Source organism: Macrobrachium nipponense, chromosome 1 (assembly GCF_015104395.2).
Source record: "Macrobrachium nipponense isolate FS-2020 chromosome 1, ASM1510439v2, whole genome shotgun sequence".
Classification (NCBI taxonomy): domain Eukaryota; kingdom Metazoa; phylum Arthropoda; class Malacostraca; order Decapoda; family Palaemonidae; genus Macrobrachium; species Macrobrachium nipponense.
Genome location: NC_087200.1, coordinates 198295802 through 198313335, shown reverse-complemented (window position 1 = coordinate 198313335; position 17534 = coordinate 198295802). Strand labels below are relative to the sequence as shown.

The following is a 17534-nucleotide window of genomic DNA, read 5'->3' as shown; positions in this document are numbered from 1 at the left end:
ATATGATTGTAATTAGTCTTCTAATAACGATAGCTTGATCGCTTCTGCCAATGATGATGGCTAATCCTATTCCTCTACATGATAAAGCTTAGGTAAAGAGGTACAGGTCTTCTAATGACGATAGCTAACTCTGTTCTCCCTGTCTACCATCTCTGTTACAAGTTATGAAGGAGCAGACAGTAGTTCGAACATATGAACATACATACAAATGACATAGTTTCATACGAACACACAATCAAATGAGACACGCTACAGATCACGTAGGCCGTTTGAATCATAGGTCGGGGTAGTTGTCTCAAGCAGGGAGCTTGGACTAATGTTTATAAACAATTGAATGACTACAGGTGACGGCATGTTATCTTAGCCTACATACTTATTGTATACGTCATCTTTAGCGTCTCTAGTCTGATCACATTCCTGCAAGCAATCTTTTATATATATGGACTAACATTCCATATTTTTATTATGTAAACACTTACATAAGCACGTGATTTTGTTTATCAGCAGAGGCCACAGGGAAAGTTCAAAATGGAATGACATAGTGCCAAGTACTTTAGTGTATTGTAATACATCTATGTGCCAGGAAGATGTGTTTTAAATACACGGAACTGGCACATACTGTCGTGTCATCATTGTGAACTTTCCCAGTGTAAATAAATAAAGGTGGTTAATCTAAGTAATAGAAACACGGCGGGTATGTAGCGAGAAATTGCAATTTCCTGCAGCATTTTGGTTGCTTATTAACAATTTGACGTTAGTTTTTGGGGGTCGGCTGTAATTAACTTCGAATTTACCTGCCGCAGAGGAAAATGAAAAGACGAGAACTGCCTTTGAAGTAAAGGGTCGTTAAGACCGGAAGATCTCGGCAATTCTCAGTTTTTTACATTTTCCTTCAAGGAATTACCTTTATTCATACATAGCATCACGTTTTATATATTTCTTGATCAAGTTATTCATGATGGTGCATATGTTGGCGCCGCCATCTAGTGTCAAATAGGGTAGTAGTTTGGTGGGCGTAATCTTCTTCGTACGTAACCGTCGTAGTAGCTACGATCTCGTTTGACGCGACGCCCGAGGAACCAAACAGCTGATCGGCAAAAAGCAAACGACGAAGTCACAGTGACTGAGCGTCTTTATAGCAAATTTCGTTCGTCGGTCTGCAATTTCAAAGCAATGTTCCGAGTGGCAGGTACCTCCAGCAGCCAGTAAGACCTTTACCAGGACGAAGGAGAGTTAGACTATAGTGTGGTGGTATGGAATATTAATGCTTTCAACTAATTTCCTTGTCTACTACTATACTGCTGCTTGGAATTGTTAAGCTTTGCTTCCTGGGGGGTTGAAGTAGCGTTTGCTTGCTTCCGTTTTCAATTGTCAGGATCGCGTAAAGTGACTTGGTAACGTATTACCGAGTTTTTTTTTAACTTCATTGATTAATTGCAATCCGGTTTTCTGTCGTGTTAACGTAACCAAGCCTCAGTCAGATGAGTCTTAATCAGAAGCGGTGAAGTAAAGCTTTGAAATGAATTGCGATAGGCAGCAATTTTAGGTTTTGAATAGCTAGTTCTAGTATCGTAAACGGACAAATAAATCACTAGTCAACTCTCTTAAAATATAAAGGTAGTTCTACGTATTGTAATAACTCCCCGTCGGTTAGTTCTTTGGAAATTACAGTTAATTATATACTATAGAAGTAAAATACCGTAGCTAATTACTAGGTACCTATACCTACCTATAGGGGTAAAATACCGTAGCGCGACCACCTTCCCGAAAATCGGAAATGATGGCCTTAATTTCTGACTTGGGAGGAGAAACTTCCTACCTAATTATTACTAGAGGAAAGTATATAGGTAGTAGTACCTACTAGGTCTCGAGCTGTTGCATCGACGGACACTGGCTCTTGATTAATGTCTATCCTGGGTTACGAGATGTGTTAGCCTAAAGTACTTTTTCGGGAAGGTGGTTGCTCTGCGGTAGAGGCCGGCTATTTGGTATTTTACCACAATACTATCTGTGTTGCTTTATTAAGAATTTACCATTATTTTTGGGGGGTCGACTGGAATTAGCCCCCAGGGGCTAGGACTAACCACTACAAAATACATTGGGTAGATCTAGGGTACTTATCTGCGGCGGCCTAGACTATGGCAGTGGCAGGTTTTCTATGCAGTTTTACCTACTGAACAAGAATTTTAAGTAATATTTATTCAGACGACTGTAATTAACCCCCAGGGGCCAGTACTAAACATGGCAAAATATGTTGGACACCCCAATCCCTAGTGGATGTCATATCCGCGATTATGTTCCTTGCAGTCCGTGCGGACAGCTTCTGTAGAAATACCATACATTGGATACCCCAATCTCTAGTGGCTGTCTATTCGTGGGAACGTTCCTCGCAGTCCGTGCGGAGTTATTGCCTAGAATCACCGATATATCAAAATACATAATTAGCCTAATTAGGTATTTTTCATTCCATTTGGTTAGCAGGGGCAGAGGTAGGCAAGGCTCATACAAACCTGGTTATTGGGAATGTATACTAACACTGGGTAGGTAAGACTTTATCATATGAGTTGCACGGCCTGGTTCCTGCTAATCAGCAACCACACATGGGCTAACTGCTTTTATGGGGGGCGGCCCCGCGGGCCAGGTTATGGCACACCAACCAGAGTTAGGTTAGGAGGGTAAGATCTGGTTTGGTCAGGATCTGACATTAAGAAAGGTTAGGTCTATTTATGTATGAGGGGTTCTGGTTGATGACTGGCAGGAATCTGTCTGTGCAACTATAATGTAAAGTTTACCCTGACCTAACTAGCCCTTACCTTCCTAAACCTTACTTAATTCAGTATAATATATGAAACTTTGTATGTATTGCATTCTTTAAATTTCATGATCATTTATGTACCTATCTATCTAGTATGTATGTAATGTAGGTAGGATGTCATTCTCGTAGGTATGTATCATGTATAATATGTATTCCTTGCCTGCACATGATTTGCATCTCTGTGATTTTGTTTACTTTTTGTGGATGTTAAGAACCTTTATAGATAAGTATAACACATCAAATACACACAGGGTGCTGTGCCCTGATCTGGCCAGGGGGCTTTATCCCCTCTGAACCCCCCAAGGAACACTAAATATCAGAGACAGTTCACTAAGCTTCCATTTAGAGGTAGTCCCCGTTGTTTTAGAAACTGCCCACAAAATTGACATTTTTCTTGAAACCATTACAGGTACTATCCGACTTACAACCTACTCGACATACGACCACTCATACTTACAACCTTACTTCAGACACTTGACCATTGAGTTACTTGGCACTGCGCCATCTCATGAGAACTCTCATCACTCAGGCAGCATCAGTTTGAGTTACCCTGCCCTATCTGCAGCATCATTTGGTATTAACTGTACTGTAGACTGAATTGCAAACCAATTTACGAAAGAATCGACTTCTGACATGCATGCAAGAACCTAACCCCATTGTAACTCAATGCCTGATTGTACGTATATATACTATTACATAAATTATTAAAATGTATTAGTAGAAGTACATTATGGTAAAAAGATTGAAATAATGATTGTACATTACATTACAGTACCAAGTAGGCACTTATATAGCAAAGGTTTGATAGTATACCCTACCCAGTATGTTGGCCACTTTCTAAGGTTCGACTTACATCCATTCCGACTTACAACCAGTGGGTCGGAACCAAACTTGGTTGTAAGTAGGATAGTACCTGTATAGCATTTTAGACTTGAATTATAGTTTTCCCATGTTTTAATGTGTCCTTTAATCATTTCTGAGCTTTGCTTTGTTAATAAGTAGTTATAGAGATTGGCTAGTGGGCCCCATACTTGTAAGTTTATATCCTACAGTTCAAGGGATCACAGGGGGAAAGCACTAAATAGTTAAATACAAGGGTCGAATTAGGGTATCTGGTGGACCCCAAAGGGTTCCATCATTATCTAACAGGGAGAGCTTCATCCTCCCAAATCTCTCTTAATCTAACCTGGGACACTGGGTCTTGCATACACTTAGACCCCCACCAAACCCCCTGTAGGGTGATAGTATCCTCTGTTCACCTCATGCTTTCCACTTTGGACATAACTTAAGGTTCTTTTCATTGTCTCTTCAGCTCTTAGCAGCAACTGCCTTCCCCTCATTCTTTTAACTGTACTTCCATTCATATTCTTTCATCCATTTTACTTTCCACCCTCTCCTAACAGGGATCATAGTGCAATGCTGCAAGTTTCATCCCATTACAACTTTCAAACCTTTTGAATGTCTGTATCCTTTTCAGAGGTGGATATCCTCATTAGTCCCATCACTTGTCCTTTGGCCTAGATTCTGTATTTTATTCTATTCCCACCAAACCTAACATATGGGGCCATGCCCTTACCTAACCCAGGAAGAAAAAAAGGGGGGTGGGGGCCTTTGCCTCCTTTGGAAACTTAAGGACACTACAATGGAATACGTAATAATTTGTTCCTACACGATATACAAACCCTCAGTCCTTTACATTAGGAATTACTTTCAACGTAGGCTGGAATACGACTGTTAAATTTTTTAACAAGGTGGTTAGGCGTAGTGGTACTGATAACCAGAACTCTGCCTGTTATGGCACCATAAATCACCGATTTTATGGCGCCTGTCTGGATCGCCAGTAACCGGGGACTGCCTGTATTCAACTTACCAAGTAACTACGTAGCTAAAAGTGTAAAAGCACTGGCAGCTAAAATTTCTGAAATTCGTAGTAACTATTCTTTTGTTTCAAAAGTGTAGGTAAATGGCCCCACTTATTTTTGGGAAAAAGAGGAACAACTTAGCAGAGAACAATTTGTTTATACTGGCTTTCGGCAACTGTTGTGAGCAGCAGCGATGGTTTTGAAATTCTCTTCATTGATTTTGTGGGATTTTATTGCAAATTGGTGAAGTACAGTGATCCCATATTCAGGGGGATGTGTACCAGAACCCCCCCGCCAATGTTTAGAATTTGCGAATAGTTGGAACCCCTATAAAAACGCTGAAGACAGCCTATTTTGGTAGGCAAATTTTGAGAAAACCCCACTAAAAAATTTTATACCTGGTTTTGTTAAGTTTTATCACAAAAGTACGTGTTATGAAATTGATTTTAAGAACCAGGAATTTCTGGATATTTCTCATAGAAAAATACCACAAATAGGCAATTTTATTGTAGTGTCTTACCGAACAATTATAGAGCCGTGATTTCCACGAGCGGCAGGATACTAAATTCAAATTTAGCGCGTCGGCGTCGCCAACACTGGTGGTGATGACGTCATCTCCCTCCACTCGCGGGAGAACCAGGTACACTGCCCAGGTGAATCCAATTCTTTTCCTGCCGGCGTCCGGTGAACATCGGTGGTCGGTGCGGTTGGATAACTTTGCTTCGCTTTTTTCTTGTGGAGGTTTGATCTTCGGAATTGTGAAGTACTCTTTTTTGGCGTTGTTGTTATTTTGCTTTTATTTAGGCGTTGCCATGTCGGATTCTAGTCCGTCGGGAGTTAGGTTTTGCATCTCAGGATGTAAAACTAGATTATCCAAGCTAGAGTATGATTCTCACACTAAATGTGTTTAAGTGTAGGGGACCAGGTTTGTTCAGCAGATCGAACATGTAACGAGTGTAGTGATTGGACTGATTCTCAATGGAAGTTTTTTAGTTCATACTCGGAGAAATTAGCTAAAGACAGAATTAGCAAAAGCAATCGCTTAGGAAAGTAGACTTAGCTCTGCTTCGTCTTGCGATGCATCTGTTCCTTCTGTTTCTCCTCAAATTGTTATGTCTCCTTTAACTACACCTCCTATTCCTCCTACTAATCCCACTTCTCCGGCTTCCCGTGTAGTTTCTTCCGACACCATTGCCAGTCTGGAATCGAGGTTAGATCAGAAATTTTCGGTAATAGCGAATACGGTTTTGCAACTTGGTAATTCAGTTAAGACTTTTTTGGAGAAAGCGGGCCTCAGGTAAGAGTGTAGTTGAGGGTGCGTCTGTCTGTCCTGACACGTCTCCTAGACAAAGGTCACTGTCCAGCTCCCCCGCACCGGGGAGAAGACATACCGGGAAGTCCAAGGGAGTCGATCGGATTTGCCCACAGACGGCGCCTCTCTTGTTGAGCCTGTTGCGCCTCAACAGGGCTCGGTTAAGCGTTGGAAAGGTGTTGCGGTCAGACGCCTTTCAAATGATTCAAGCGATTCGTCTCCGGTCGCACGGCGCTCTTGGCGAGATTCTCCCGTTTCTTTCGCGTCCCTTAAAAGAGGCGTTCAGGCGCCGATTCTTCGCCTCCTCCAGTCAAGCGGTATAAGGAGCCTGAGAGTAGGGTTGCGCCTCGGCCGTTAGCGGCTCGTTCGTCGCCTCAATCTGTGCCTTTTTCGGCTCCATCTACTAGTAGAGATTGTGGTTTTAGCGCTGTAGCTAGCAGTTCTAAGGGTGTTTCTTTAGGCGCTTTTTCGTCTGTCACGCCTGATTCGCCTGTTTCGCCTCGAATTTCGGCGGCTCCGAGCGAGGCGCAAGTAGTTTTTCCGCCTCCTGCTGAACATTTAGGCTCTTCCAAGCCTACGTTAACTGTTTTTGATTCGTCTCTGGCGCCTTTGCGCAAGCAGTTAGAGATGTTAACCAACTGGATGAATGAGTCCAAGGGTGGTTCGAAACCTTCAGATCCGGTTGTAGTTCCGTCTACTTCTTCGGCGGTATCGGAGAATGAAGAAGAAGTAGAGGAGGAGGATTCACATCACCTCTCGTGTTATTCACGTCTCCTTAGATTTCTTCTGGTATCTTATCCAGATTATTTTGAGAAAGCGGCTCCGCGCTCCCCAACTTCGACTTTTTTGATGAGGAGGGAAACTTCAGACCCTCTCCTCCCAAAACTTGTTTTCTATCTAAAGCGGTTAGACATTCGTTGAAAGAGACGGAGAAATGGATGTCTATGAAAAGAGACTTAGGGAAGGCTCTTTTTGCCTTACCCTCCCTCTAAGTTGCTTCGTAAGAGGTATAGGTTTTATGTAACTGGGGTAAGCTCCTTCTCTGGGAGTTTCTGCCTCCTCCCAGGGAGACTTCTCCAGTTTAATCGACTCCTCTAGAAGATCTGCTTTCGCCGCAGCGAAAGTTTTCTTTACAGCGCCTGAGTTGGACCACGTTGTAAAGAATCAATTTAAACTTTTGGAAGTCTTTAGCTTCCTTGACTGGACTATTGGCGCTTTAGCGGCCAAGATCGAAGACTGTCCTTCTCTTTCCCAGGAGTTAGCGGAGGATTGGATTGGTGTTCTGTCCTGTGCGGACAAATCCATTAGGGATGGATGTGATGAGTTAGCTTCGCTCATCGCCTTTGGTACCCTTAAGAAAAGGCAACTTTGGTGTTCTCCTTTGCTTCTAAAAGGGTTACGTCCAACAGAAGTCTGCTCTCTTGTTTGCTCCTTTTGTGAAAGTAACCTCTTTCCAGACGATGTAGTGTTGTCAATTTCGTCTGCGCTAGATAAGAAATCTAACTTCGGATTTACTGGCACAGTCTACTAAGAGACCTAAAGCTCCTGTGGAGACTGTTCCTTCGGTTTCTCCTCTGGCCCAAGCGCCTTTTCGAGGGAGAAAACCCAAGCGCTTCTTTCGGCCGAATCGAATTTTGCGACCTCAGTCTAAGCCTCGGCCAAGGTTAACAAACCTTCCAAATGAAAGCTCGGTTCTTCATGCACCAGTGGGAGCCAGGCTGGCTCTGTTTTGGGAGGAATGGGAAAACAGAGGAGCAGAAGCCTGGGTAGTGCAAGTACTCAAGTTCGGCTATCGTATTCCTCTCGTTTCACCTCCCTCGCTCTCACCTGTGCCAATTCCATTCCAGGCATACTCTCCGGGCTCAGACAAATTTCTGGCGCTAGCCGCAGAAGTGGAAGCGCTTGTTCTCAAAGAAGCGATAGAACAGATAGAAGGGGATTTTCCTCCAGGCTTTTACAATCGCCTTTTTGTAGTTCCCAAGTCATCATGGGGGCTGGAGGCCGGTTTTGGATGTGAGCGCCCTGAACTTGCATGTCCAGAAAACAAAATTTCATATGGAGACCACTCGGTCGGTTCTGGAGCCATCAGACAGGGGGATTGGATGGTCTCTCTGGACAGGCAAGACGCTTATTTTCACATTCCGATACATCGCGAATCTCGGAAGTACCTGAGGTTCATGTTCGAAGGCAAGGTGTTTCAGTTTCGGGCGCTTTGCTTCGGACTAGCGACCGCTCCTCAAGTTTTCACCAGGGTTCTATCCCCGATAGGAAGCTGGCTACACATATTAGGAGTAAGAATCTCCTCTATCTGGACGATTGGCTTCTCCGGTCGGAATCAGAGAGTCGGTGCATGAAGGACCTTGGAACAACTCTGGATCTTGCCAGAAAGTTAGGAATTCTGGTCAACAAACAGAAGTCCCAGTTGGTTCCATCTCAGAGCATCCTTTATTTGGGGATGATTCTGAATGCTCAAGTTTTTCGGGCTTTTCTGTCCCCGAAGAGGGTTCAAGGCTGTCTGGAGACAGTTCAGGAGTTCTTGGACAAAAAGGTAAGTTCTGCCAATCAGTGGATTGAGGCTCCTGGGCAAATTGACGTCAGTGGAGAAATTTGTGACGTTGGGAAGACTGCACATGAGACCTCTGCAGTTTTTTCCTGAGAGCCTCTTGTGCAGGAAGACACAACCAGACTCGATTACCTTTCCTGTCACAGATCAAATAAAAGAGGACCTAAGGTGGTGGCTCTCTCGAGCAAGGGGTTGGAAGAAGGGTTAGATTTACGACCCATCCTCCCGAACCTACAGTTCTTTTCCGACGCATCGGACACAGGTTGGGAGCCCTACTGGGAAATCATCGGACTTCAGGAGCTTGGTCGGAGAAGGAGAAGAAGTTCCACATAAATGTAAAGAAACTGTTAGCAATTTTCTTAGGGCTCAGACAGTTTCGGAGCTTAGTAGAAGGCCGAGTAGTGGCAGTGCATTCCACAACTCCACGGCTCTCTCGTACGTGCGGAAACGGGGGGGAGGGGGGGCTCAGTCTTTCTCTCTGTACGAAGTAGCCAAGGATCTCCTCCTGTGGTCAAACGAAGCGAAGTTCAGCTAGTCCCGAGATTTGTGCCGGGAAAGATGAACGTCCTGGCGGACGAGTTAAGTCGTCAACAGCAAGTGTTACCTCTGGAGTGGACTTTGGACAACAAGATTTGTCAGAAACTTTGGCGCCTTTGGGGACGACCGTCAATAGACCTGTTCGCGACATCGAGGAACACCGTCTTCCTCTCTTTTGTTCTCCAGTCCCAGATCCTCTAGCTTGGTCGGTGGACGCAATGCTGTTGGATTGGTCGGGTCTGGAAGCTTATGCATTCCCTCCGTTCGGTCTAATAAGAGAGGTGCTGAACAAGTTCATGTCGCACAGCAATGTAACGCTAACGTTAATCGCTCCCTTTTGGCCCAGGAAAGAGTGGTTCCCGGACCTTCTCCAGTTGTTAGTAGACTTCCCCAGACTTCTTCCTCCAGAGAAGTGGCTTCTCAAACAACCTCACTTCAAGAGGTTCCACCAAAACTTGTCCGCTCTAGCTCTGACAGGGTTCAGACTGTCCGGAATCTTGTAGAGCGAAAGGATTTTCAAGAAGAGCTGCAGAAGCTATCGCTCGTTGTAGGAGAGAGTCTTCTAACAAACTCTATCAAGGGAAGTGGAGAATCTTCAGAGAGTGGTGTAGAAGTGCTAAAGTCTCTACTTCTGCGACCTCTTTAACAGAAATAGCAGATTTTCTTCTATTTCTTAGAACTCTAAGAAACTGGCTCCTTCGACGATCAGAGGATATAGAGCCATGCTCTCTTCGGTTTTTCGACATCGAGGTTTGGATATTTCCTCCAATTCAGATCTGTCGGACCTCATTAGGTCTTTCGAAACCACTAAGCTCCCGCAAGATACAGTGGCTTGGAACTTAGATGTGGTGCTTAAGTTCCTCATGGGGCCACCGTTTGAGCCTTTGAAGTCGGCTTCACTCAGGAACTTGACTAAGAAGGCACTCTTTCTTATTGCACTAGCTTCTGCTAACGCGTGTCAGCGAATTGCACGCTATAGACAAAAGAGTCGGTTTTCTCTCAGGCAATGCTGTATTTTCGGTATCTTTGACCTTTCTAGCCAAAAATGAGAATCCTTCTAATCCTTGGCCGAGGAGTTTTGTGGTAAGGAACTTATCTGATTTGGTTGGACATGAGGAGGAAGAAAGGCTCTTATGTCCAGTCAGGGCTATTAAGCAGTATCTGTTTGCCACTAAGGGTATCAGAGGACAATCTTCTAAGCTCTGGACCTCGGTTCAAAATCCCTCTCGTCCTCTTTCTAAGAATGCTATATCGTTCTTTATTAGAGAGCTTATCAGGAAGCTCCACTCGCAGTCCGAGAACGACAATCTTTCCGTCTGAGAGTTAAAGCTCACGAGGTTAGAGCAGTGGCAACTTCTTTAGCATTCAGAAAGAATTTATCTTTAGCTTCGATTCTTCAGAGCACGTTCTGGAGATCGAATTCGGTTGTTTTGACGAAATCATTATCTCAAAGAGATAGAAACGGTTTTCGAGAATTGTAAAACGTTAGGTCCGGTGGCGGTTTCTGGCATGGTGTTGGGAGAAACGGCACAGGGGTCGTCACCTCTATGCTAACTTTTCACCTTGAATAGGTTGTCGAGTTCAAGGGAAGCTGGGGGTACTGAGTACCTGGGATACTCACCAGTCTGTTAGGTCAGATTTTACAATGGTTGGGTAATATATGTTTTTAAATCTGGTGTTGGTGACAAATGTTTTGTATGATTGAATTTCTGGTCTTAGCCCAGGGCAAGGGCAATCTTTGTTGTTACTATCCTCCGTCAGTCAGCCTTGACTCGCTTGAACTACGGAAGTGAATTCCACTCCTGTAGAGGCTAACTTTGGTCAAATTCCAATTCCTCTAGAATAGTAAGAAGAGCACCGACCAGAGGCAGTAACAGTCTGCTGTAGCTCTTTACAAGGTAAGGTACAACAGACACCTTGAGTGTTTACTGGTATTGCAATAAATGTAACCATTTAAAAATACTAGTGGTCCACTGAATCCCACCTTCCCATAAATGTGTAATCAGCTCTATAATGTTCGGTAAGACACTACAATAAAAATGAAATTTTCATTATTAAAATGAAGTTTTATTGTATACTTACCGAACAATTATGATTATACCCACCCTCCTCCCCTTAGGTGGACGGACGGGCAGAAAGAATTGGATTCACCTGGGCAGTTGTACCTGGTTCTCCCGCGAGTGGAGGGAGATGAACGTCATCACCACCAGTGTTGGCGACGCCGACGCGCTAAATTTGAATTTAGTATCCTGCCGCTCGTGGAAAATCACGGCTCTATAATTGTTCGGTAAGTATACAATAAAACTTCATTTTAATAATGAAAATTTCATATTTCCTAGGAATAATGGGTAGATGTGGTCCATTGAGAAATCTGCGAATCTGTGAGTCCGCAAAGACGGGAGGGGCCATTGTATTTAGTTTTCAGTAGCCTTTTAGCGATTAGAGATGTAAAGGTTTTCTTTGGAAATAGTGACTATTCTAGATAGAGACATGCTTTTTGACTTGTTAGTTTAAAGATGTCGGACACAAGTTTGACGAGTATTTGTTATTGTAGCACTGGCTGCAGTACTAGACTTACTTCAGTGAAGTATGATTCACACACTAAATATACATCTCGCAAGGGACAAGTATGTTCAGCTAGTATGACTTGTGATGAGTGTAAGGTTTGGAAAATCTTAAACTCTCATTTGAATAATCTAGAAAAAGACTGAAAGATAAAAGCTACCTCTACGGACAAGAATTTAGCTAGTCAGGAATCGGCTAAATCTCCTGCTGAATTACATATTGTTTCTCTCTCTACTTTATCCCTCATTAACCTCATCATATGGGCAAAACAAAATCAGACTTCGTTGATCACCAGATTTCTTCAGGGAAAAATGAATGTCTTGGCGGACCAGCTAAGCCGCAGGAACTAGTCATTCAGACAGAATGGACCTTAGATCATTTGGTATGTCTAGACCTATGTTGGACCTATCTGTGATGTGGAAAAGCTTTTGACATTGCTTTTTTGCTTCCCAATTCCGGATCCTTAAGCATGGGCAACAGATGCCATGCTACTCGATTGGTCTGACAAGTTTCTTTATGCTTTTCCCCCATTTGCAATGATCAGGAAAGTATTGAACAAGTTCCATCGTCATCAAAACAACAATGATCCTGATAGCACCATTTTGGCCACTGAGGGAATGGTTCCCAGAATAATGAGTCTACTGGTAGACTTTCCAAGACTTCTACCTCAAAAGAGAAAGCTTTTCAGACAGCCCCATTTCAACTACTTTCATCAAAAGTTCTCTTCTTTGGCTCTGACAAGGTACAAACTATCAAAAGACTCCTTAGAGCAAAAGGGATTTCGAGAGAGGCTTCGGAAGCTATTTCCAAATGCAGGCGTAAGTCATCTGACGTATACCACAGCAAGTGGATAATATTCCGAAACTGGTACAAAAGCAATAGAATCTCTTCTACTAAAGCATCTTGAACAGACATTGTGGACTTTTTTTTATTTTTGAAGGAAACAAGAGGATTATCTTCTTCTACCATAAAAGGATACAGAGTGATACTTTCCTCTGTGTTCAGGCACAGAGGTATCGATTTATCTGCAAATCAAGATATTTCGGACTTAATTAGATCTTTTGATTCGAAGAACAGAAACACGGAACTTGTCTCATGGAATTTAGACATAATGCTAAAGTGGCTCCCTAGTTCTCAGTTTGAACCCCAAGCCTCTTTTCGAAATCTGGCTAAGAAAACTCTTCTTAGTGGCTCTTGCAGCAGCAAGAAGAGTTAGTGAAATACAAGCCATGAACAAGAGAGTCTGTTTTGCGGCAGGCGACGCAATGTGTTCTGTCACATTAGGTTTTCTTGCTAAAAACAAGAATGCTACCAAACCATGGCCTCGATCCTTTAGAATTAAGAGTCTGTGAGGAATTGTAGTATCGGAAGATGAAGAAAGTGTGTTCTGCCCTGTAAGAGCACTGAAATATTATCTTAACCCTCTTACGCCGACTGGACGTATTTTACGTCGACATTTTTTGTCTCCCGTGTGCCGACTGGACGTATTTTACGTCGACTTACCAAAGTTTTTTTTTGTTTTTAAATTCGCGGAAAAATACTTATAGGCCTACCAGCCTAAAACTTTTGAATCACGCGCCTTGGGGATGCTGGGAGTTTCACGGATCAAGGTGTTGTTTTGTTTACAATCATTACGCAGGCACGCAAGCGCGAATTTCTTTCTTGCCGCACTAAAAGTATCTGTGACACATCGGAAACGGAAATTATTTCGTCACTTTGACATAATTTTTGTACCATTGTAAATTAGCCGTTACATGAAGTATTATATATGAAAATGTGCGCATTTTTATGTAGAATACAACAATAAAATACTCATGATTGTAGCTTTTATCAGTTTTGAGATATTTTCATATAAATAACGATAATTGCCAAAATTTCAACCTTCGGTCAACTTTGACTCTACCGAAATGGTCGAAAAACGCAATTGTAAGCTAAAACTCTTATATTTTAGTAATATTCAATCATTTACCTTAATTTTGCAACTAATTGGAAGTCTCTAGCACAATATTTCGATTTATGGTGAATTTATGAAAAAACTTTTTCCTTACATCCGCGCGGTAACTCTTCCGAAAAAAATCATACATGCGATTGTGTTAATGTTTGCACTATTTTAAAATTAGCCGTTATATAAGTTTTATATATGGAAATGTGCGCAATTCATGCACAATACAACTAAAAACAACCTATGGTTGTAGCTTTCATCAGTTTTGAGATCTTTTCATATAAATAACGATAATTGCCAAAATTTCAACCATCGGTCAACTTTGACTCTACCGAAATGGTCGAAAAACGCAATTGTAAGCTAAAACGCTTTTATTCTAGTAATATTCAAGCATTTGCCTTCATTTTGCAACAAAATGTTAGTCTCTAGCACAATATTTCGATTTATGGTGAATTTATGAAAAAAATGAACATTTTCTTTACGTCCGCTGCGGTAACACTTCCGAAAAAATCATACGTGCGATTGTGGTAATGTTTGCAACCATTTTACATTAGGCCGTTACATAAAGTTTTATATATGAAATGTGCGCAATTTCATGTAGAATACAACAAAAATAATTGAAGGTTGTAGCTTTTCTCATTTTTGAAATATTTGCATATAAATCACGATACATAGAAAAAAAAACACGTTCAGAGCTTACAATTGCGAAAAACGCAATTGTAAGCTAAAACTCTTAGTCTAGTAATATTCCGTCATTTATCTTCATCTTGAAACAAATTCGAAGTCTCTAGCAAAATATTTAGATTTATGGTGAATTTAAAAAAAATCTTTCCTTCCCTCCGCGCACAGCGCAATTTGAATACAATTATATATGAAATTTCGTTTTTGTACATGCAACTTCCCCGGCAGATATATACTTAGCTATAGTCTCTGACGTCCCGACAGAATTCAAAACTCCGCGGCACACGCGACAGAGGTCAGGTGACCAGCCCACTCCCTCCGCTGGGTGGCGGGAATAGGAACCATTGCCCGTTTTTCTAACCAGAATTTTTCTGTCGCCGGTAGCAACAACACCGTTGTTGGTACCTCCTGCTTTGGAATTCTTTTCTCGTTGGCCGAGGATTATCTGTTTTGACCTTTGGTGATGTACATTGATCTTTCGTTTTGCATACGCTTATCGTGGACCGTTTTTTGGATTTTGGTGGATACTCTTTAAAATGTCTGACGTGGTACCTGCTCGTAAGAAGAGAGCTACGAGATCTCCTGACTCTTCTCCGGAAGGTTTCGCACACAAGACGAAGAAGTCTTGGTAGGACTCCAGCAGCAGTTGTCTGCCTTAGTAGGAGTTCTTTCTGAAGGCTCTTCTAGGAAGAAAGACGTTTCTCTTCCCATCAAGAGTTCTGTTAGAGAGCCTCAGAGAGTAGGCGCCCTGGCGTTAGCAGACGCTCACGCGCTGAAAGGTTTTCGTCCCCAGCGAGACTTCTTCAGTTGGATATGACAGGACTCGTGTGTCCTCTCCTGCTAAGATCGCTAATCGGAAACTCCCTACGACAAGAGTTCTCCCAGGAGTTTTTCTAGAGGCGATTACGCCTCTCATGGCAAGTTTTCCAGGAGCCTGATTCGCGATTTCTCGTGAGAGAATTTGTTTGGCTAAGAGCTCCGGGAGAGAAGAGAGCCCCTCTCTTTTCAGAGCTCCGCAAGAAGGAATGAGCGTTCGTCCGTTCGTCCTCTAGACTTTTCCCGAAGGAACAACCCTCTCCCTCCGGCAAGTACCCAGGATCAAGAGTCCCGTAGGATCTTATAGATATCCTTCTAAGGACGCAAGAGTATCGCCGAATAGGCACCTCGATTTTGACAAGTGTTCTTCGCCTCCCAGGAGGTATAGGAGAGAATCTAGCGCCTCTCCGAATGGACGCAAAGGGAAAAGGAGCTATTCGCCTGCTAGACGCAGTTTACCAGGACGCAAGCGTCTCCGCTACTGGACTACGGGAACAAAGGGTTCTCCTTTCTCCTCGCAGCGCATTTCGCCTTCCAGCGTCCTCATCAGGACGCAAATGCCTCTCCTTCTTGGACCAGGCATCCTCACCAGGACGCAAGCGCCTCTCCTTCTTGGCCCAGGCGCACTCACCAGGACGCAAGCGCCTCTCCTTCTTGGCGCCAGGAACAGGATGTTCTCCTTTCTCCTCGCAGGCGCTCTTCGCCTCGCAGGCGTCTGATTCAGGACGCAAGCGTCTCTCCTAGCAGGCGCAAGGAGCAGAGCAGAAGCCCGAGTATAGGGAACTCCAGGACTCGTGCAGGAAGGAGGATAGAAACAAGGTTTTCGGATATCCAACAAGGGGACATTGATTCTCCTACAGATAGGATTCAAGAGAGAAAAAGGCTTCTTTCTCCAGATCGGTCTCCTGGAAAGGCAAAGCCCTCTTCGCCTGCATCGCTTTTGGAAGAAGTTTCAGAAGAAGAGATCTCCAAAGATGCAGGAGTTTCTGACTATAAGAGACTTGCTTCTCTTTTGTTGCAAGTGTTTGGAGACTTGCTACGCCCGTCTCGGATCCCCTTCTCCGGGATCTTTATTATCTAGCACGAAACTGTCGAAGTCGTCTTCCTTCGTCATGAGAAAGTCTGAAGAGCCTCGAGAGCTGGCTCAGATCTAAGAAGGAAGCGGGAAGACGGTATTCGCTTGTCCTCTTCCAAGCTGACGGGAAAACCAGGTATGTGGTATGACACCAAGGAGCCAATGGGCCTGGGACTCCCTTCGTCCTTAGATGCGGACTTTTCCGCTCTTGTAGATTCTTCAAGACGACGCTCTCTGCATTCTGCAAAAGCCTCTTGGGGAATGTGTGAGGTTGATCATCTCATCAAGGGCCTGTTCAAGACTCTCGAAGTCTTTAACTTCATGGACTGGGCTTTGGGAGCTTTAGCCAAGAAGTCTCAAGAACCAGACTTCGTTACCATGGAAGAGTTAGGCATCGTATTAACTTGCCTAGGACAAGGCGGTTATGGATGGCTCCAATGAAGTGGCATCCCTTTTTGGATCCTGTATATTGAAGAAGAGGGCAGTGTTAGCTCCTTCTTAACGAAATCTGTTTTCGCCTCTGCAGAGATCCTCCCTGTTATACGCGCCCCTCTCTAGTCACCTTTTTCCTCAGGAATAGTGAGGGATATATCGAAGACCTTATCAGAAAGGCCAAACACACGGACCTGTTGGCCCAGTCAGCTAAAAGGCTAAAACCTGCTGTTCAGGTTTCGAAGAAGAGAAAGTTCCCTTCCAGCAGCCCTTTCGGGGAAGGTCTGCCCCTAGATCTTCTCTCAGAAGTAGACGATCGGAGAAGAGAGGAAGGTCTTCTCGAAGGCCGTTCGTCAAGACCCAGTGAGACTGCGGTCCTCCAGACAAAAGTGGGTGCCAGGCTTCTAAACTTTTACGAAACTTGGGCACAGAAAGGTGCCGATGCCTAGTCCCGATCCATCCTAAAGAAAGGATATTTAATCCCCTTCAGGGAAAAACCTCCCTTGACTATAACTCCAAGGGAAGGTTGACAGCAAACTACAAGGATTCTGTCAAGAAACAAGCCCTTCTACATCTCGTGGAGCAGATGCTTTACAAGGAAGCCATCGAGGAATAAAGTAAAAGATTCTCTCTTTCAGGGGTTTTACAATTGCCTGTTCTTGGTTCCGAAAAGTTCAGGAGGTTGGAGGCCGTTCTGGACGTGAGCGCCCTGAACGTGTTCGTAGCAAAGAGGAAGTTCACAATGGAGACGACATCCTCGGTGTTAGCAGCCCTGCGTCCAGGGACTGGATGGGTATCCCTGGACCTGCAGGATGCTTATTTCCATGTGCCAATACACCCAGTCTTCCAGGAAATACCTCAGATTTATGGCTCAAGGAAGATATTTCAATTTTGGGTTCCTATGCTTCGGACTCTCAACAGCCCCTCAAGTATT

General features: G+C 43.6%; 1 protein-coding gene across 4 annotated transcripts in view; it reads left to right on the top strand.

Annotated features, from left to right (window-relative positions):
- Positions 1–1035: 1035 nt before the first annotated feature.
- LOC135220005 (phospholipid hydroperoxide glutathione peroxidase-like) overlaps positions 1036–17534 on the top strand; it is a 99476-nt gene continuing 82977 nt past the window's right edge. Inside the window, exon 1 of one of the 4 annotated variants that reach the window (XM_064257291.1) lies at positions 1036–1251. Coding sequence is in view for 1 of the 4 variants with exons in the window: in XM_064257289.1 (XP_064113359.1) it covers positions 1174–1189 (16 nt within the window). In the remaining 3 variants the exon portion in view is untranslated. Of the gene's footprint in view, positions 1252–1371; positions 1395–17534 lie in introns of those variants that run through there. The other 3 variants (XM_064257289.1, XM_064257292.1, XM_064257293.1) reach the window with 3 other exon arrangements.